This window comes from Alosa sapidissima, chromosome 12 (assembly GCF_018492685.1).
Source record: "Alosa sapidissima isolate fAloSap1 chromosome 12, fAloSap1.pri, whole genome shotgun sequence".
NCBI classification, from domain to species: Eukaryota; Metazoa; Chordata; class Actinopteri; order Clupeiformes; family Clupeidae; genus Alosa; species Alosa sapidissima.
In genome coordinates this window covers 13,339,959-13,361,131 of record NC_055968.1, presented here as the reverse complement: position 1 = coordinate 13,361,131, position 21,173 = coordinate 13,339,959, and the positions used below count along the sequence as shown (strand labels likewise).

Here is a 21,173-nt window from a genome sequence, read left to right as displayed (position 1 = left end):
GACTGACTGCACACTTCTGCGAGGAGACAGATTCATCCTAGGTGTATTTGGAATTTTGGGTCAAATCAAGGCGTCCATAAACTGTTACTTGTGTTGTAAAATATGCAGCTCCTTCAGAAGAACACCAACGGATTTTTAAAAAAGTTCCAGTGAGTGGTGTATACTGATTATTTTAATTTGTCAATCAGAGAAGTGGATTTTCACCAAGAGCACCTAGAACAATAGCATAATGCAGCTCAGCATGGTATCGTGCTGTATCTTGTTGACATGAGCGGCTTGGTTGCCTATAATCTGCCAGATATCCATTGTCAATATGTAGGCAGTTTTTAAAAAACTGAGGCTGGACCCTTTATTTGAAACAAAAGGCTGACGTCCTTTTTTCCACTCCATGATCATTCCAGCTCTATAGGTGGCAGTATACTTACTTTTGGTTCAAATCCCTCAGAGTGATTTACCAAAGAAGATTTTATGACGCATGTTAAATACGTCACCAAGCTTAGTGCTGACTCCGGCTTCAAACCAAATTTCCACACGTCCACGATTTAATATTTATTCATATCTATATAGTCACATCAAACATATCTCAAAATGAGTACTATGTTCGCAGACACAATTCTTATTGTGTTCATTTCGGTTTGCACGGCTCTGTTAGCCGAGGGTAAGTGTTAATATGTAAATAAATCTCATATGCCCTTTAGGTTAACGTTAGCTCTGTGTTGTTATCTAGCTGTGGCTACCTGTTTTATGAGGTTTAGCAATCTCTTAACGTTCGAAAAGTTTGAAATATTAACTGTGAGTTAAGACCTGTTTCTATGTCCATACAAATTGCAGGTATCACATGGGTGTTGGTGTATCGAACAGACAAGTACAAACGGTTAAAGGCGGAAGTTGAAAAGCAGAGCAAGAAATGTGAGTAGCCTACTCGACGAAATGTAGCTTGACTGGGCAGAGCATGCCAGTGGTATGGATCTTGGACCTACTGGGAATAGGAACCCCTAATTTGCTTGAATCGCCTATCTGCACGACAGCCAAAAGAATAGTCCTTGTTTGACAATATTGTACCTTAGTTACATTATACCTATTTATATGTCTGATCCTGCATGTATAAACCCTTTCAAGAGAGTTCCATTATCAGCATCATAGTTGGCCCCACAAGACTTCCTTTTTAGGGTCAATGACGTGACGCTCATTTTTTTGTGTACATATGGGTTACATACATTTAAAATTGTTAAAATTTGAAAATAATTTGACAAATTATTTTCAAATATAATTTTCATCAAACCCTAATCTTAAAGTTTTGGATTTATTTAATTTTGAAAGAGTATTAACTGAATTTGGGTAAAATTGTCAACACGGTGTAACCACAAAAACATGAACCAAATAATTACACTTGCTGAAAAAAATGTGAAATTCTCTCCAAAATCCCTTCTAAAATAATCTGGCATGATCTTGCACAAGAACTTTTCTATATTCAATACAAGTAATGAAACCCCATTGTTCTGAATGTTTGAATTAATATGGGGAATCGTGTCTGTCACATCAACCACTTAAAATGTCAAGTGGTGTAACCACCATTTAAGGAGCAATTTTGTATGTATTATGTCAGAGAATCATGTGACAGGAAATTATGTCATAGAGAAGAACCCCAACTGCTATGAGTCAAGGTTAGCAACTCTCTTAAAGTAACATAATAGTGTTTTTAGGCCATGGCCAGGCAACCTTAGGTTACATGTCAAATGGTATGACCTTTTAAAAATGTGGATAAATCATAATAATCATAAAATATTCAATTTAATGTAAAAACTGTGTTGGAATATTCACATAAAGGTGAAGTGTGTACATAGTTGTCCATAATAATGCCTGCAAATTTTGCTTTTTAATAGAAATGTCAAATGGTGTAACCGGTTACACCATTTGACTCTTTTCTGTTTGAGACCAGTTTGATCAGATTCAGGGCCAAGAGTATGTAATTTTAGGTGCCAATTATATTATTTTTATAAATAGTGACTAACTGTTTAGCACGAACAATAGCTTTAAAAGGGTTTAATTAGATTGCAATTTAAGTGATTTTTGAAATGTCAAAGCTTTTCATTTTAAATTTAAACTTCCATAATTATTTTTTAATATTTTATTATGATGTATGTAAACAGTATGTTCAAATTATAAATAAACAATACAAATACAGTTATTATATATAAAATGTGCCTCTTGTCCCCCAATGGATGCCACTTACAAGCAAGAAAAACTTGTCTCGCCACAGAGTGCATGTGAACGCAGATCCGGTTGGTTGTTAAGAAATTATCATGCCCACTCTTTCACTCACTCTTATTCTCTCTCACACACACTTGGGGCCCTAATTTAGCAATATAAAATGCATGGTCACTAGCAAATAGCGTAAATACATTTAGGGGTTTGTCCAGTCCACATTTGGGGTGGTTTTATTATCAAACGTCAGGTGCCTGGTGCAAAAAGGTGGCTCTTATGTTTCTTAATTAGTCATGGGTGTGTTTTGGGCTTAACATCCTTTAAACCAATGAGGAGGACATTTGTCATTCCCTTTAACAGCAAGCAGGGCAACTTCAAACAGCGCATCAGTATTTTGATAGTCAGCGGTGTATTTGAAGGAATCTGCTTGTACGCAATACCGTATGGAACAGGTATTCCACTAAGCCATTCTTTACTAAAACCGAGTAGAGTATAGGCTACACACATCTGCACTTGTCTATTAATTGAACATATAGGCAAAGTGAAACTAACTTCACTGTGGTGTCATAGTCAACGACAAAACAGTTATACACAGTTAATTACTTTCAATATTGACTGACAATGGGTTACCAGCAAAAACATAGCCTGAAAAAAGCAAAACTTCCCCCTATAATGTTCGAATGACTGAATAAATAACCTAAGGACATTTATTCTGCAGAGGAATTGCTGCTTACATCTCGTGACAGTGACGTGTTTCATATGCGCCTTTCGCTATAGACCAGGCTTTTCTTGGTCAGTGGCATAATGCTTTTTAGACGGTATAAGATAGTGATTTTTAGATCATGTGCCAGACCACACCTTATGTCGGTAATTGCCACACCCCTGGGCATATTATTTAATAAAAGTGAAGTGTAAGATAGGAAAAAAACTTTGCGTCAGAATAATAATACGCTTTGCGCCAGGTTTTGCATCGGGAAAATAGGGCCCTTTATCTCACTCTCTTTGAAAAAAAATGGGTATAGACTGAAATTGTATGAGAACTGAATTGAAACAAAATTATTCATACCCCTGGCAAATATTGATTTAATGTTGATTTTCTCTTGACCAATATGTTTGTTCTGACTGAAAACTGTCACATGCCAAAAGGTTGCAAGACAATGTGGGAGAAACATGAAATCAATTTTTTTTGTTTTTAATGAAAAGTGGCATGTCCAAAATTATTCATACCCTTTTTAAATAATCAATAGAAACATCTTTATTTGCATTCACAGCTTTCAAAATGGTTCATATAATACCTACCAAGTCTCTTCATGTCTCCACAATGATTCTAAACTGTACTTTTTTAAGAGCAATCTGGGTTTTGAGTCAGGAACGATGATTTGCCATCACTCTGGCCTTGTGCTCCCTTTTTTGACGGATTGAGGTCTGGACTCTGGCTCTGACACTCTAAAATGCTGATATATGTTAACCATGTCTTGCCTTGTTTGGCTTTTTGTTTTGGATCATTGTGTGGTTTAATGGTCCTATGCTGCATTTTTTATATTCTCCGTCGTACATATTTAATGGAGACAATGCAACAAAAGCAGAATATTGGCACTGAACAATTATTACCTCAACCCCTGGTGCTTTCCTGGCTTTTGAATATTGTTTTCTTTAAATCATACTGTATGTGTCCTTACTTTGCTCTGAGTGCAAGTTCAAGGCTATATCCCAAACCTGAAAATTGTTGACTTATGTTGTCATTAACAGTAGATAGCCACAGACCATGCCAAATTAGTTTAATATTATGTAATTTGCCTTTATGGTTGTCTTTCTGGAAAAGACGTGTCATCAATTTCCATCAAAACTAGCCTCTCTTGTTAAATCTGGCATGTCACTTGAACTTCAGCAAAGACTGTAGATAATGTTTACTGATTTAGAACCATACAACCCCAAATCAGAAAAGGTTGGGACTGTGTGTAAAATGTGAATAAAAACAGAATGTAATAATCTGCAAATCTCTAACACACATATTTAGTTACAAAAAGGACACAGACAACATATCAAATGTTGAAAATAACAAATTTGACTATTTCATGGGAAATGTTAAATTTGAATTTGATACCGGCAACATGTTTCAAAAAAACATGTTTCCCAACTTTTTATGATTTGGGGTTGTAGATCAATTGTAGCTATATAATATTTATATCAATAGTGTTTGCAACGTGATTGCAATCCAAAGCAGATCTATGAAACTGAGACTGGTGAACCTGTTTTGTTGTGTGGTAAACAAGAGTAGTCTAATGTTACAACCGTCAACTTAAGTACAGTAGACTGATTTTTTTTTTTTTATTGTGCCAATTTCAGTGGAAAAGAAGAAGGAAACTATCACAGAATCTGCTGGACGCCAACAGAAGAAAAAAATTGGTATAGCAATGCCTCTGTGGGTGATGTACAGTTAAAGGGGAACCCTGGCTGTGTAGCACCGTTTTTTTTTACCTACTGACAGTACTTGGTGACCTCGAACAACAGGGCCCTATGTTGAAAACGGACAAGTTCTCCCTTAATTGTACATGTAATTGCGCCATGTAATTGTACAAAGTATATGAAATAGTCATTGTTTCAAGTGATGCCAGACGGCATCACTTTGCTAATCAATTTTGACATTCTATATCTTGCCTTGAAATGTGTTTTCCATCATTTATATAGAAAGACAAGAGGAGAAGCTGAAGAATAACAACAGAGATTTGTCCATGGTAAAGATTGTTTTTAATTTTATTTCTTTTTACCTGCACCTATATCCGAAATTGAGAAAATGTTCTTGAAATGGAGAATTTACGTGTTAATGTTTTATGTTGTTCACACAAAACAACATGTTTGTATACATGCATGTGTATATATGTGTATATACACACACACACACACACACACACACACACACACACACACACACACACACACGCGTGTCTCAGACCTGATCTAGGAAAGGAATTCCATTGCTAGCAAGTGGAATAAAGATAATAAAGTTTTTTATCTGCTATGTGCTCTGGCCCTCTGTAAAATAGAAGTCTGGGGCCGTATTCACAAAGCCTTTTATCTTACCACTAGGAGTACTCCTAAATCGCACTAAAAGATTTTAGCTAGGAGTTTTCTCTTAAAAGTTATTCACAAAGCCTTTCAGATCTACTCTTAGTAAGGAAAAATGGCAACTCCTATACTAAGAGTGAGTCTTCGTTGCTATGGATGACGTCATTACTCATGCACGAGCTTGACTGAAGTGACCACCTTGATTGGCTGATGATTGTAACACGGGAATGATTCCAAACACCTCCCTTACGATGATGAGTGACAGGTGACAGGTCTGAGAATGTGTGCCCTACACAAGTAATGCGAAGGACGGAAGATGATGAATAAACTGAACTGAATAAAAAGGCCTAAATGAATCAAGAGTAATGCAAAACAAATAGCCTAGTAGCCTAATGAAACATGCGGATTGATGCAATATCTTTGCAACATTATTAAATTAACCTGTCACCATAGCCTATGGCTACGTTTGCAAAGAGGAGAACATTTTAATTTGATTCACAATGAAACATTACGTTTAATTTACATGTTGACAATGAGTAGTTTTGGTTGTTGGTGGCGTTATTGCATCCCTTTTATGCCTACAATGCAAAATTGTTCCCTCGTGATTGGAAGCTACTGTAGCCGCATACGCATTTCAAAATATTGCGACGTGAAATGCCACAAAAAGGGTTTGTGAATAGGTCTTAGTGAGTTAGGAGTCCTCTCGACTTCTTTTAAGCTGTCCCAGACTTAGGTGCTACTTTTAGGTGTAAAATGCTTTGTGAATTACTTTTTGTTAAAAATATTAGGAGTCCTAAAGTTAGGAGTGACACGCCCATTATTTTTAGGAGTTGCTCCTAAATTCTAACTCCATCTGGGATCGCTCCATTGGAGAGGTGTTTCAGAAGGCTGAAGGCAAAACAGTCTCACAGTCGCTTCTACGCTACATCACATCTATGAAACTCCCGCCCTGCGTCCTGATGGGCTCGACCATAAAATCTGGTGCTGAAATCACTCCCAATGGAAGCGATCCCAGATGGATGTGAGTGGAGCTAGGCGGAACGAAATTCATCTGGCGAGAGTCAGGTTACCTAAATTCGCCAGTTAGGAGCTACTTTTAGCCTTAAAATTCTTTGTGAATACGGCCCCAGATGGAATAATAGATTTTCCACAGTTGTTCCTTTACTTTGATGTAGGGGTGGGCGATATGGACAAAAAATAATATCTCGATATTTTTTGAGATTTTGACGATAACGATAATTAGTCGATATCCTTTAAAAAAATGTTTTTGTTAAAGTCTGAGTTACTTTACAGCTCATTATTTATGAATAGCATCATTACAATAATAACCAATAACCTAACCTGTGACCTTTTAACCAAATCAACCAATGCATTGTCACTCTGACACATTTGTGTGTGTGGCAATGACATGGTCTCAGCTACAATAGAGCTACATGGTCTCAGCTACATTATCGTGTAGGAAAAAACATGACTGTCTCATCAATGCTGCTTGAACAGAAGTAGCCGCATAAAGTAGGCTACTCTCGCTCTCGCTGCACAAAATAAACATTAGGCGTGCGTGGGACAACGTTGTGACCCACTAGTGATCACGTTACACCAGGGGCTTCTCCCGCATACACCTCCTGGGAATGTATGAGTCTTCAATGCGTGATTTCGAGTGTTTTTCTCCATAAGTAATTTAAATACTTGATAATGTCAATTTGCACATCGTTAAAACAACAATCACGATATTATCGCAGACGATATATTATCGCCCACCCCGATGTGAGTTATACTTTGAGTCACTGTTTGATTTGGAGCAACTTTGTGCTGTTACAGGTGCGGATGAAGTCCATGTTTGCTATTGGTTTTTGTTTCACAGCTTTGATGGGAATGTTCAACTCTATGTAAGTAAAGTTACATTTTTAGTACCTATAAATTCTTTTGTTTGTCATACATAGACTAGGATTTACAAATGAATTGTTGGCCAAGTGTTGCTAGTTGCCACAATTAAGTTCCACCCTGTTTATTCTTCCAGCTTTGATGGACGAGTTGTGGCCAAACTTCCCTTTGTCCCACTGTCCTACATCCAAGGCCTTTCTCACCGTAATCTGCTGGGGGAAGACTACACAGACTGCTCTTTCATCTTCCTGTACATCCTGTGCACCATGTCCATTCGACAGGTAATCCTCCCTGACAGTACGGCAGCACCGTTTCAGCAGTCTGTGTGGGCATATTTTTCTTAGGAAAGATGCTATCCGAAAGTGACCTATTACCACCCATGCCCTATTTCCGCCCTTTTGTGTGTATGTGTCACTTAATATTAATTTCTATACAAACCAAGACCGAGGATTCCTAAAGAAACACAAGCACCCACCCCATAAGGATATCTAGATTATCTTTGAAAATAAAAATGAGTCTGAATGTGGTTTTCAATTCACTACTACATTTTAATGTCCCTCATTGCACCTTGATGGGCCGAGTGAGTGGGTGGAAATAGGGCACACACAGCCTAGTATCAAACTCTGAGCACAGTAAACAAAATCGGTATTTTAGGCAATAAATGCTCCAGGTTAAAGCCAAGCCAGATTTTGTCCAAATCTACACACTTCTCGCTACTGAAAAATGTCAGGTTCATCAATCAAATATTATTTTTATGAAACATCTTTGTTTTTGAATTTTCCAATGAAAGGTGTGGAAAGTTTTTTCACCAAAAATGACTTAAAGAAGAATTCCTGCCATTTTTCACATAGATCTCTCTGTTTCTCAAGGTCACAAAGTACTGTCAGTACAAAGATAGTACTACCTAGCTAGAGTTGCTACAGCCAACAGCTAAAGTAGCTAGGCAGCTACAGTGCTTCACTTTGGGGGCATCTTTAAAATCATGCCCCCAGTGTGTAATGTGAGAGAGGGTTGGTTGTTGATTGGCTACTGTGGGAAATCCCCTACCTACAGTATAGTACAAAGAATTTAACACCCCTCCTGTGTATATCAGATTATATTATTATTATTATTATTATTATTATTATTATTATTATTATATAAAGGCTTAAAATATTTTTTGCATTTATAAAATCCTCCTTCAACACATTGTGTATGTGATCTTGCAGAACATCCAGAAGATGCTGGGCCTTGCTCCATCTCGTGCTGCCACAAAGCAAGCTGGAGGATTCCTGGGGCCTCCTCCTCAGGCCGCCAAGTTCTCTTGAGGTTCACCTGTGACTTCCCAGGGGGAGCGAGGCCTCGTGTTCAGCTGACCCACCCGACCCCGAGGTTGGGACGGAGCTCTGCCGATCTGCTTTACCTTCAGAAACTGCAGACTCTGTCTCCTGAGAAGTTTGGGGGTTACTAGTTGAATAGTTGTGTTCAGATTGGGCAGCTATTTTTCACCTACATCCAACTTTTTTGAAGCCCCCCCCCCCCCCCCCCCCCATCTTTCTTTATCTGATTTTATTTAACCTTTACACATTTATGTGTATATTTATACGAAAACCTATGATTTTAATTCTAAGTACCTCTCTAAAGTAGTTGCCTTTTGATTTCCTTTGGGATCTGCAATGCCTGTGTAATAGAAAGTGACATCGCTGTCCGTAGAACATGAGCAGCACTCATTAGATGCACAAGGTCTTTGGTACAACTGAGAGAACACAACTGTGAGAAATGTTTTCTATGTGATTGTTTGCAGAAGTAGAATAAAGGCCACCTTACATCATTTTGAAGACAAGTCTTTGGTGTGTGTTTTTATACATACCCACTGGTTATGCTCCTGGAGCTCCTTTCTCAGGCTGCAAAGTTGTCTTGTACAGTAGGTCTTGTGACTGCTCAGGGGGAGTGAGGCAATTCTCCAGTCCTTGTTTGTGTGTTGTGAGTGTCCAAATGTGTTCTGAATTTATATTCTTGTGTATTTACTGTTTGTGGCAGTAGAGGTTTATGCGATTATGTCTACACTGCATTTTACTACAAAGTACCATGAAGAAATATGATTATAAGAACAGTATGCATCTCTTGACCTTATAGACCTTTGGTCCAAACTTGATGGTGATCACTGTTGAGGAATACGTGTAGATGTCCAGGGGGGTGTTTCAAGTGACAACCCTGGATAGGGTAACCCAGAGAAAGAGGTACACTTTACTATATTGCTCTATACAATTGAACTTCTATTGTATTCATTTAGCAAAAAATGCCAAAAGTTTATTCTTATTAAGGAGATTTACCTCTTAATTTTAGTTAACTTACCTAGGTTTATCACTAATGTAGGTCAACTTGAAACACCACCCTTACCTGGGCCAGTGCAGCATGCTATTTTGGGTATCATCAACCCATTAGGACTGGCCCCACAGATTTAATTGCTGCCAGACCTTGTTTTCTCTGTCTGCACATCTAGGCCCTGGGCAACTGTCTGGGAGTCTTGTTTTTTTTCTTCTATGTGTATGGCCATTCACTGAAAAACATAAAAGGCATTCTGTTCAAAGTGTAAGAGCAGCTCTTAATGACTATGCACAAAACTTTGCCACAGAATCCTTTAATTGAAGTGCTGTGTCAGGATTTAGATATGTGAAGTTTATTGTTTGTGACAAGAACCAATAAACCACTGGTAAACGGCCCAGATGGATTCACAATGGGCTACGCCAATGTCTATCAAAACCCCACATGCCCTCCTTGTAAACTATAGACCGATCCCGCCCATATTCATTCAGATTACGTAACTTCGTTTCAGACAGTATTATGCGTTTCGTGCTTCATTGCTCAGAACGGAGCGGGACCGCTACATGCACACTTTGTGATCCATTGAAGAGAAGGATACGTTCAGTGTAGGTGAGAACTATTATTTATCACAAAAACTGTTGCCGTCAGATAAAAGTGTTTTATTGACTGCATTAAGAATAGGGTTAATAATAATAGGCTATGATGCGGTCTGGTCACTTTTTTACCGACTCATTAAACAACTGTTTTGTTTGAACGGGTAAATGTTACCGTTACATGTTTGCTGGCAAAAAAGTAGACTATCTACCCACACTATATTTAACCTGCATACACGTTTCTATTTCTTCAGTCCAAATGGCTCAGCGACCACTTATTCAGCTTCCCGAGTTCAGCAACGTCTCCACAGGCACTCTGGTAGTGAAGGAGCCGCTGAATTTCTGGAACGGAGCAAGGGTGCGGCCCAAGGACGCTAAAAGCGCTGAGCCCGTGTATGAACCTGCAACAGGTGAGTAAACATTACCACCCTGTTCGGTAGATGTATTTGCTCGCTGCAGCCTTTTGCCAAGGTGCGTGTTTTGGATTGCAGAATCGATGCAGGTCATTTCCCTTTGAGAGTAATGTGGCTGTAATAGTAACCTGTCTCAATGTCATTATACACACGTTTGCAACAATCTCTAGCGTTTTGTTAGCCTGCCTCTGTGCTGTAAACTGATCCTGCTTCGGTCGGCGGGTAGGATACACCGAACTTGCAAGTGGGATATTCTTCCTACAGGCAGTAGGGGCGGGCGAGAGAGCCTTCATTCGCCCCGTAATGAGTCATTTAACCATATACCGACTTACGAAGATGATTAATTAACACGTTGCAGTTAAGACCAACACAGAGATGCAGGCATGAGTTGTGTGTATATGTAGATTTTCCTGAATTCCCCAAATACCAGTCTTCTCAATTCAGCTGATCTGCGTCACTGGACATGGGCTTACTTATCAACATTGTCTATGATAAACGTCAGCTTCATTTGAGTACCTCATCAATTCCACAGTCTCTTGTTATTTTGGGCCTACCATTGATTTTCTGTGTATGCATGCAACCTATCATGTTGTAGATGCCATGGTTAGAGGTAGCCTAGAAGTCTTCTATTACATTTTCTTTCATAAAATGACTTGGCACAATTCATTTAGTAAGAGGTGTTATTTGATGTCTGGCAAATTCATCTTCCTGCTGGCCATCTTCACTGCGCTGCGAATCCAGGCCATGTGTCTTTTGTAAGGCTTAGCTTTCAGATCATGAGATTTCAAGAGTGGACAATCTTGACTGGCCTATTGATTCTGCTGGTCACTCTCTGTTATAGGCCGTGTGCTCTGTGACCTGGTGCCTTGTGGAGAGGAGGAGGTCGACCAGGCCATCAAGAGCGCCCACTCTGCCTTTCTAAAATGGAGCAAGCTGGCTGGCATGGAGAGAGCCCGCATTATGTTGGAAGCAGCTCGCATCATCAGGGTAAGACATGAATATCTGTTTTTTTTAATTTTTTACACAAAACATGTATATAAATGGTCACAGACATTAAGACCATAGTGTTTTAGATTTTAGTTTGCATACTTGAGAAGCATTGCAGAGTTTTGATCAGGCTAGGATTATGATGTGGTTTTCTCTATTGTTTCTCTCTTTCTCACTTCCTCACTTGCTCGGTGATGACGGTCTCCATGTTGTTAAAATCACCCCATTTACTTAATCTTAACAGGAGCGTAGAGATGAAATAGCCCGAGTAGAAGTGGCCAACAATGGGAAGACCATCACAGAGGCTAAGGTGAACATTGACACAGCTGCAAGGTGCATAGAATACTATGCTGGGATTGCCCCGACTCTGGCAGGTTGGTGATGTTATGGCCCTGCCAGTTTCTGCTTGCCTGTCTGTCTCTCTGTCTTGCTGGGCGGAGCTAAGGCACAGATACTGCTTGTCACCTGATTGCTGTAGCTGGTGTTCTAAAACAGGCTACCTGGTTAGGGTTCAGCGGTCTCTCTCATTCCCAACATGTCACTTCTGGCTTTCTTTCCTTTACAATATATAACTAACATTTACATTACACTTTTACCACTTCTTACCATCACACTTTCCTGGCTGCATTTCCTGCTTTCAGTACATTTCTTTAATAAATATATGTATGTGTGTGTATATGGTTGATGGGCACTCTCGTTAAGATTTTAATATGTTGATGATATACATACAGTATAGAAATAAAGACTTTTCTGATTTTTTTTTATTTGTATACATGCTGTTTCGGGTTTGTTGTATTTCTCTGTCTGTCTCATTAAACAAACAAACTGTTTCTGCTCCCTAGGCCAACACATCCAGCTCCCAGGTGGTTCCTTTGCCTACACTCGTCGGGAACCCTTGGGTGTCTGCGTGGGCATCGGAGCCTGGAACTTCCCCTTCCAAATCGCTGTGATGAAGGCAGCTCCAGCGCTAGCGTGTGGTATGACTGTTATGTCTGTTCCCACTGTTCTGTTTGTCCTTTCACCATTCATGCAGTTGGTGTCAACTTTCTCTTCAGTTCAATTAATTTTCAGAGGTTAACTTTCACACTGACCTAGAATGATACATTCAGACGGCAATGGCATTAACATTATTCTGACATTGATGCATAATTTCATGTACAATAGTTCACATTTCACATACATGGAGTAAGCCTAGTCCTAGACTTAAAAGAGAACTTGGAGATTTCTATTTAAAGTCCAGGACTATGCTTAGTTCATGTACCGGAAACCATCTTGTCATGTTATGTAGTTGATCCAACTCCAGAAGATTTTAGGCTTGGAGTTCAACTCCTCCCCACCCCTTCAACAAATTATTTTTCCTGATTGTTTGAAAGTATTTGAACCCGCTAAACTGCCCCTGTTAAGACATTCAGTATGTTTTTCTAATTTCTCATCACCCTGCATTGTTTCCCTTTTCAGGTAATGCCATGGTGTTCAAACCCTCCCCAATGACTCCAGTCACAGCAGTCATACTGGCAGAGGTCTTTAAGGAAGCTGGGGCACCAGAGGGGCTCTTTAACGTGGTCCAGGGTGGGGCAGAGACAGGGACCCTATTGTGCTACCATCCAATGGTGGCTAAGGTGTCTTTTACAGGCAGCGTCCCGACTGGAAAGAAGGTAAAATACAGTGGGTTTTCAGCTGTACTGTATGACAACTTTTTGCATGTATAGCATTTCTGTGCATCTTACCAAGAGGGTGATACTATTTGATAACACAATAACACAGCTTGGGTCATACAGTAAATCACATGCACTTACTGTAGAAATCTTAGATACTGGCCAGCTCTAGATAAGATAATGGTCATATAAAATGGTGTGCTAACCTAACTCATTCAGTAATCGAAAGTCTGACTTCAGCTAGATACAAAATGTTGCTAGTTGAACGTCATGGAGATAATAACACTCAGCCACATCTAGTCCTCAGAACCTGACAGCTTTTCAGTATAGTTTGAATTTTTAACCATAACCTGCTTCAGGATGTTGTGTGCTGTTATGTGACAATGTGCTGTGTAAGTTGAGTAATATTTTCTTCAAGGTCATGGAGATGTCTTCTAAAGGGGTAAAGCAGGTGACCATGGAACTGGGAGGGAAGTCTCCTCTGATCATCTTTAAGGACTGTGAGCTGGAGAACGCTGTGAAGGGTGCACTGATGGCTAACTTCCTGACCCAGGGCCAGGTAGATACATTTGATAATCTGATTTATGCATATTGGAATCAGTACAACAACAGAGGTCTGAAGTCTCTCATGGTTAGGTTATAGTTAAAGGGGAACTACGGCTGCTACTTTAGCTGTTGGCTGCAGCAACTCGAGCTAGGTAAAACCGATTGTTTTCAGGGTTTTTTTCTCGTACTGACAGTACTCGGTGACCTCGAGAAACGGAGATCTAGAGGAAAAATCCCCGGAATTCCCCCTTAAAGGTTCCAGTAGACTACCTTATTCTTTGCTACTGTACACCGCTGTTGAGTGTCTGTGATTTCTTTTTTTTATGTTTTTATTTTATTTATTTTTTAAACCAATATCTGAGATGTACACATGGTAAATACATAAGCAGAATGAATAATATTGAATGCTTGACTTGTGTGCTGCTGCTGTCAGGTGTGCTGTAACGGTACCCGAGTGTACGTCCAAAGAGACATCATGCCGCAGTTCCTGGAGGAGGTGGTGAAGAGGACCAAGGCCATCCCTCTAGGAGACCCCCAACTGGAGGGCACCCGCATGGGGGCCCTGATCAGCAGGCCACAGCTGGACAAGGTGCTGGCCTACGTCGACGCGGCTAAGAAACAGGTACAGTTCCACACAGACAATGGAATTATATGGCATAAAGGTTTGTCTGTAGTATGAAGAGCTTTTCAGCTTTACTTACAGTACTCCTCTATGACGGTGAACTAAATATCTTTGGTGTGTGGACAAAACAAGGCATTTGAAGAAATAATCTTGGGCTTTAGAAAACAATGATTGAGATTTTTTCACCTATTATTTCACCTACTAATCGATTAATCGTCAAAAAGAATCGTCAGATTAATTGACTATGAAAAGAATCGTTAGTTGTAGCCCTAGTGTTCAGATACTAAGATGTGGCCTAAACCACTTGTTCAGGGCCTCTGTATTCTTTGTCTCTATGTTTTGTGATGTGTGACCCTGATTTTTAGGGTGCCAAGGTGCTTTGTGGGGGTGAGCCGTTTGCTCCCAGCGACCCTAAACTGAAAGGGGGCTTCTTCATGTCTCCGTGTGTCCTTGGTGGGTAACTTCCTGTAATGTTTGACATGCTTAAGGTGGCTGATATTGTGGTTAGACAATGAAAGTTAAAATGTTGAGCCAAAGGAGGTTTAAACATTTTGTATGTTCTTTTACCCATAGTTAACCATTTACATTTACATTTATTAATTTAGCAGGCGCTTCTTTCCAAAGCAACTTACAACCCCTTATAACCACCTAGAGACTTCTAGGAATGGAGATGTTGTGTGTAAACTTTGAACCTATATTGTGTGTAAACTTTGAACCTATGCCCTACTTATACGAGCATGTATCTTAAGGCCCTAAAAGGGTATGACAGATATTAAATAGAAAATATAGCTGCAAGCAGCAATGAGGGGGCCAAGCAGTTAAGCAGGAGTTGGGATTAGATTAGATTGGAGTGGATTGGACTGGACTTGACTGTGTTGTGTTAGATTGGATTGGATTGGACTTGATTGGATTGGACTGGACTGGATTTGAAGGTCACCGAATTTATTGTGTGTCCTCAAGATGTACTCCTAAGTCCACATACCAAGTTTGGTTTAAATCCGTGAAAGTGTTGACAATTATAGCACCCCTAGTGGTGAAAGCACACCAAATTAATTGTGCATCCTCAGGATGTAGTCCAAAGTCCACATACCAAGTTTGGTTGCGATAGGTGAAAATGTTGCTAATTATAGAGCCCCTAGTGGTTAAATGTTACCAAATTTATTGTGGGATGTGTTTACAAATCAACGTATCAAGTTTGGTGTCGATACATAAAAGTCTTCCTAATTATAGCCCCCCTAGTGGTCGACGGTCACCAAATGTATTGTGTGTCCTCAGGATGGGATCCCAAATCCATATACCAAGTTTGGTTTCTATATGTGAAAGCATTGCTGAGATATGACCCTACTTCCTGTGATTATAGCGCCCCCGTAGTGGTCAAAAGACTCCAAATTTATTTTGTATCTTCAGAATGGGGTCTCAAGTCCATGTACCAAGTTTGGTTTCAATATGTGTAAGCATTGCTGAGATATGAGCCTACTTCCTGTGATTATAGCGCCACACAGTTGTCAAAATTTACCACATTTCTTGAGCCTCCTCCTAATTGGGTTCTGGGCCCATGTAACAAGTTTGGTTTTGATACGTGAAAGCATTACTGAGATATCTCTTCACTTCCTGTTTGGTGGCTTCGCCGCCAATTTTGATTGGCTGTTACGGGCGAACGATTTTAGGTTTTAAGTCAAAAAGGGATAACTTTTTTGAGGCTTGGACTGAAGATTATGTGTGTCAAGTTTGGTGTCAATCGGACAAACTTTGTGACCTGTGAAAACTTTTAGGTGTTTTTTATTAAATCCAACTTTAGTTTCACTTTCGATAAAATCCAAAATGGCGGAAAATCCATCATGGCGGAAAATGACGTCATAGAGTGCGTTGAACTCGGCATGGGCCAAGGATTCCAACAATACGTCATTTTTGATAATCGGGTCAACAGGTCAAAAGTTAAGTGCGTGAACGCACGTCCAACTTTGGCCTGTTGGTGGCGCTAGAGCGCTCAAGGTGCAGACTTGAAACTTGGTGAAATGAATCATGGGACTGTGCCTAATTTGTGTGCCAAATTTGACAACTTTTTACCAGACGGTTCTATGGGCTGCCATAGACTTCCATGACGGAATAATAATAATAGGAAAACGTAGAAACACAATGGGTGCCTTCGCAGCTTCGCTGCTTGGCCCCCAATAACATTTCATTGCATATGAATGGAAATATCTGCGTGTCCTTATAGACAACTGCAGGGACGACATGACCTGTGTGAAGGAGGAGATCTTTGGGCCCGTCATGTCTGTCTTGCCCTTTGACACGGAGGAAGAGGTCCTGCAGAGAGCCAACAACTCCACCTACGGGTTGGCCTCCGGCGTCTTCACTAGGTACCACCTCAGTTATCTGGTTTACATTAAAGGAGAATTCCGGTGTGATATTGACCTAAAGTGTATTGAAACATGATACCGAGTGTGAACGTATGTCTCATAGCCCATCTCGGCTTGTCCCCTGCACTCCAAAATCTGGCGCTAGTTAGCCGATGCTACCAACAACTTTTTCAGTAGTGGTGCTTCGGCATCGGGCTAGCCATGCAAATAAATCACTGTTTTACACCCATTTACGAGGCTCAATGTATCTCCACACTTCATTGGTAGACTTCCTAGGGCCCTGACATTTAAAACGAGACATTGAGAACTTTGAAAAAGCACTGGTAGTTTACTTACAAGACGATTTATACAGACAGTATCTTCACGAAGTTTAATGTTTGCAGCCATCTTGAATTTAGTCACGATAAGTCGAGCAACGAGTAAGAATGAACAGGTATGATAAGGGATCAGATTCCAAAAATAATTCAGTGGAAATGCATGGATTCCAGTTTCTTCCAGGAGCAGCAACTGGAATCCATGCATTTCCACTGAATTATTTTTGGAATCTGATCCCTTATCATAGCTGTTCATTCTTACTCGTTGCTCGACTTATCGTGACTAAATTCAAGATGGCTGCAAACGCTAAACTTCATGAAGATACTGTCTGTATAAATCGTCTTGTAAGTAAACTACCAGTGCTTTTTCAAAGTTCTCAATGTCTCGTTTTAAATGTCAGGGCCCTCGGAAGTCTACCAATGAAGTGTGGAGATACATTGAGCCTCGTAAATGGGTGTAAAACAGTGATTTATTTGCATGGCTAGCCCGATGCCGAAGCACCACTATTGAAAAAGATGTTGGTAGCATCGGCTAACTAGCGCCAGATTTTGGAGTGCAGGGGACAAGCCGAGATGGGCTATGAGACATACGTTCACACTCGGTATCATGTTTCGATACACTTTAGGTCAATATCACACCGGAATTCTCCTTTAAGATACTCCTCCATCAGTAGTGTTTTATGTAAGGGATAATGGACTCCACAGCGTTTGGGTATCAGAAAAATAATGCATGTTCGAGGTGGTAATACGGCCATGATGCAAAGCAAAGTGGCTGTTACACCTCAAAGTGCATTATTTTTCTGTATACCACTGTTGCCACACTTGCGTTGTGTTGCTATAATTTCCACCATCTTATCGTTAAAACTAGCTTGTTTGTAGAACTACTTCTCTCACACACATGCCACACATCGACTCATTTCTCAGTTAACAGGACAAACTGCGTTACAAGTTCTAATTAATTCTTATTTAATTTTGAGCCCATCATGTGATCACAACATTTCGGGAGTAAAGAGAGGCTTGAATGTTTAGTATTATTTTCTTCACTGCAGGGATGTGTCTCGTGCTCATCGTGTGGCTGAGGTCATGCAGGCGGGCTCCTGTTTCATAAACAACTACAACACCAACCCCCTGGAGATGCCCTTCGGTGGCTACAAGATGTCAGGTACATCTACGTTTATCCAACTGAAGCTGAACTCAGACAGCAATTACAGTATATTCCATGTCATTTGTAAAAGACCATCTTGTCTCCTGATTTTTTTCCCCCTTTGTTTTCTCTGACTGCAGGCTTTGGTAGGGAGCTTGGCCAGGTGACCGTTGAGTATTACACTCAGCTGAAGACTGTGGTGGTTGAAATGGGAGATGTAGAAAGCCTTTTTTAACTATCTATGTCAACAATGACTTGTACCTTCTTAACATCCCATGATGTTGTGCATGCATGTAGCAAAGTGCTGAGAATAGTGTAGATTTGCACGAGATTTTATGGCATCAATGTTTGAGCATTAACTATGACTCATGATACTGACAGGTTGTTCACCTTTTTAAAGGTTTGTAACCGTATCGATCCCCTATTTGGATTGTTGCTGTGCTGCCTTAACCAAAAATAACTTTCTAATCTTAGTTATCACTTGGTGTAAAGTATTTGCTTTGTCTAAATTAGACACTTTAATGTATGTTAATATTTCCCAGGTTATATTTCAAAGTGCACTTGTATTTGTTTTGTCACAATTGAAATAATAATAAAAAAATGCAATGTCACAAGCTGTTTGGTGCACAACGTATGTAAATACATTTTTTTATTATTTATGTTTGATCCATCTTCCTCTCAGAAAAGAAAGTATTGGAAACAGTGGAAAACAGTTTGACAACATGTGCAGTATATTGTCATTGAAGACACATAATTTCTCTGATCTTTCAAGAGGGATAGGGGTTGGCAAGTTTTCAAGCAGGTTCACCTCATTTTAGGGAAAATATGTCTATTGGGATACGATGACTTGCACTATTGAAGGTTCTCTTGAATTTGTCTAAGGCTACTGTGGATGAAAAGGCCACATACTGTATCGCATGTCTATATAAGTTTAGGAATTCAGGACAGGCGAGCAAATCAAACCCGTTGCACAATCAGCCTGAAACTTCTGAAATGGGTGCATAGATAATAGTTTTGGTTTTATCTCATTAGGAAAGGTGGGGAGTATTCTACTTCTTTTTGGTGGTTTGCAACGTGTATTAGGTGCACGCATGGTCATGCTGACGATGCAGAAAAGAAGCCAAGTTCAAGGATTGAGCAACATTTTACTGCGGTCAGGGTAATGTCTCTCTCAACCTGGATTTATCTCAGACACAAAGATATGCACTGTATATTCCCGACCAATCGGACAGTAGGCTATTAAGAAATAGGGCGTTATCAAGTCAACTATTTTTTTAACTGGTTACTCTAACTTTCCATCACATATTCATCTGTTTTGAACTCTTGCACCCTCCCACCTCAGATTTATGCAAGAGTTCAATGTGGGATCCTTTCCATCAGACAAGCCCTTGTGGCCTGCCCTTTCACTCTAGGGCAGGGACTGCAAACCACATTCTGAAGCAGGAAAGGTATGAAATAGGCTACTCTTTTTATGAATTCAGAAAGTGTACGTTCTATATGGTTAATACATATGTGAAAACTCTTCTTGTGTAGTCACCATGTGATGTCCTGTTCATTACTAATGGCTGACGTTACCCTAATTTGTCCTCCCTGTTACTGTCAACACTGGGTGGTAGGCCTGTTGTCTTTACATTGCTGTCACATGCTGTCCACCCCTATTTTGCTATCTTTGTGGTTGCAGGAAATTAACTAGTAAAATGAATCTAAACAATATGACCAGTTTACTAGATTTTCCTTTTTTATCATCTAATCTTATGTAATATATATATATATATATATATATATATATATATATATATATATATATATATGCTTATATATTTTAAGCATATCTTGATTTTATATATATATATATATATATATATATATATATATATATATATATATATATATATATATATTATATATATAAGCATATCTTTTATAGTGTTTTCTTTTAACTTTCTTAAAATATATTTGAATGGTACAGTGAGGGACATCTTAACTCATTAATGAATTTGATGACCAGTGACCTTTGACATGCTGTTCACCCTTTTACTCTCTGCCGGCCTTGTTACCTAGCAGCTATGTTTTTATCAGGGCTGTCAAAATAACTGATTAATTTTGATTAATTAATTTGAGAAAAAATAACTGATTAAAAAAATTAACGCAGATTAATCGATTCTGTATAACCTTTGACTGAGCCGTTGTAGTCAGTAACCATTAGACTGTAAAATGAAGGAGAGAGAAGAAAATGTGCTGCCTACATCATTGATTGGAACATTTACTTTTCAAAAACGGCTTGATGGTGTTGATCAAAATAAAGTGTTGATTAATATAAAGTCCTCTGCAATGTATGTGATAAAAAAAACTTCTTCCAGAAGCACTTTTGAATTTATTTCCTCAGCATATTAGGTCATATCATAGATTATTATGGCCATTATTAAAATAATAATAAAAGAGTTTTTGAACCTTAATATCACTAATGCTGATTATTCAATGATTCATTTGAATTTAAATATTTAAAATACTTTCACAGCAAAAATCATATATGCGATTAATTTAGATTAATTAATCACAGAGTATGTAATTAATTAGATAAAAAATTTTAATCGATTGACAGCCCTGGTTTATATATATATTAAAAAGTAACACATATTTTGCATATCTTTGTGGTTATTTGCAGGGAAAGAACTGGTCAAATCAAATATATTAAAAATGTGACCAAATTCCATTGAATTTCCTTTTTATTCTAAAACAAATGTGTTGAAATTATATGTTGTGCATGCATGTAGCAAAGTGCTGAGAATAGTGTAGATTTGCACAAGATTTTATGGCATCAACTTGCACTTGTATTTGTTCCGTCACATTTCAAATAATAATAAAAAACTATTATGGATGCAACGACACAAGCTGTTTGGTGCACAAAGCAAATACATTTTTCTTTATTTAGGCCTATATATGTTTGATCCATCTTCCTCTCAGAAAAGAAAGTATTGGAAACAATGGGGAAACGGCGTGGCAACATTCAATGTTTCAATGTGCAGTGTTGGACATTTGTGGATTTTGCACCACAGGCCCCCATTGTTCTACTCACTCATTAC

At 39.1% G+C, this 21,173-nt stretch overlaps 2 protein-coding genes across 2 annotated transcripts; both read left to right on the top strand.

Annotated features, from left to right (window-relative positions):
• The first annotated feature begins 475 nt into the window (after nucleotides 1–475).
• tmco1 (transmembrane and coiled-coil domains 1) lies at nucleotides 476–8,969 on the top strand. Its single transcript, XM_042111896.1, has 7 exons — nucleotides 476–658; nucleotides 832–909; nucleotides 4,552–4,611; nucleotides 4,894–4,940; nucleotides 7,090–7,157; nucleotides 7,289–7,433; nucleotides 8,361–8,969. The coding sequence occupies exons 1-7, from the start codon at nucleotides 589–591 to the stop codon at nucleotides 8,457–8,459; spliced, it is 567 nt and encodes a 188-aa protein (XP_041967830.1). The 5' UTR covers nucleotides 476–588; the 3' UTR covers nucleotides 8,460–8,969.
• A 970-nt stretch (nucleotides 8,970–9,939) lies between these two features.
• On the top strand, nucleotides 9,940–18,704 carry LOC121724939 (4-trimethylaminobutyraldehyde dehydrogenase A-like). The gene is made up of 12 exons (XM_042111893.1): nucleotides 9,940–10,065; nucleotides 10,304–10,459; nucleotides 11,304–11,449; nucleotides 11,694–11,823; nucleotides 12,292–12,426; nucleotides 12,908–13,104; nucleotides 13,523–13,663; nucleotides 14,084–14,272; nucleotides 14,638–14,725; nucleotides 16,491–16,632; nucleotides 17,996–18,108; nucleotides 18,231–18,704. The coding sequence occupies exons 2-12, from the start codon at nucleotides 10,309–10,311 to the stop codon at nucleotides 18,323–18,325; spliced, it is 1,527 nt and encodes a 508-aa protein (XP_041967827.1). The 5' UTR covers nucleotides 9,940–10,065; nucleotides 10,304–10,308; the 3' UTR covers nucleotides 18,326–18,704.
• Nucleotides 18,705–21,173: the final 2,469 nt, after the last annotated feature.

What these genes read in the sequence shown, in the direction of transcription:
- LOC121724939 (XM_042111893.1), top strand. Translation starts at nt 10,309, where the DNA reads ATGGCTCAGCGACCACTTATTCAGCTTCCCGAGTTCAGCAACGTCTCC. An exon ending in GCCTCCGGCGTCTTCACTAG is followed by an intron (nt 16,633 to 17,995) that starts GTACCACCTCAG and finishes TCTTCACTGCAG; the next exon opens with GGATGTGTCTCGTGCTCATC. An exon ending in CGGTGGCTACAAGATGTCAG is followed by an intron (nt 18,109 to 18,230) that starts GTACATCTACGT and finishes CTCTGACTGCAG; the next exon opens with GCTTTGGTAGGGAGCTTGGC.
- tmco1 (XM_042111896.1), top strand. Translation starts at nt 589, where the DNA reads ATGAGTACTATGTTCGCAGACACAATTCTTATTGTGTTCATTTCGGTT. An exon ending in CACGGCTCTGTTAGCCGAGG is followed by an intron (nt 659 to 831) that starts GTAAGTGTTAAT and finishes TACAAATTGCAG; the next exon opens with GTATCACATGGGTGTTGGTG. An exon ending in ACAACAGAGATTTGTCCATG is followed by an intron (nt 4,941 to 7,089) that starts GTAAAGATTGTT and finishes GTGCTGTTACAG; the next exon opens with GTGCGGATGAAGTCCATGTT.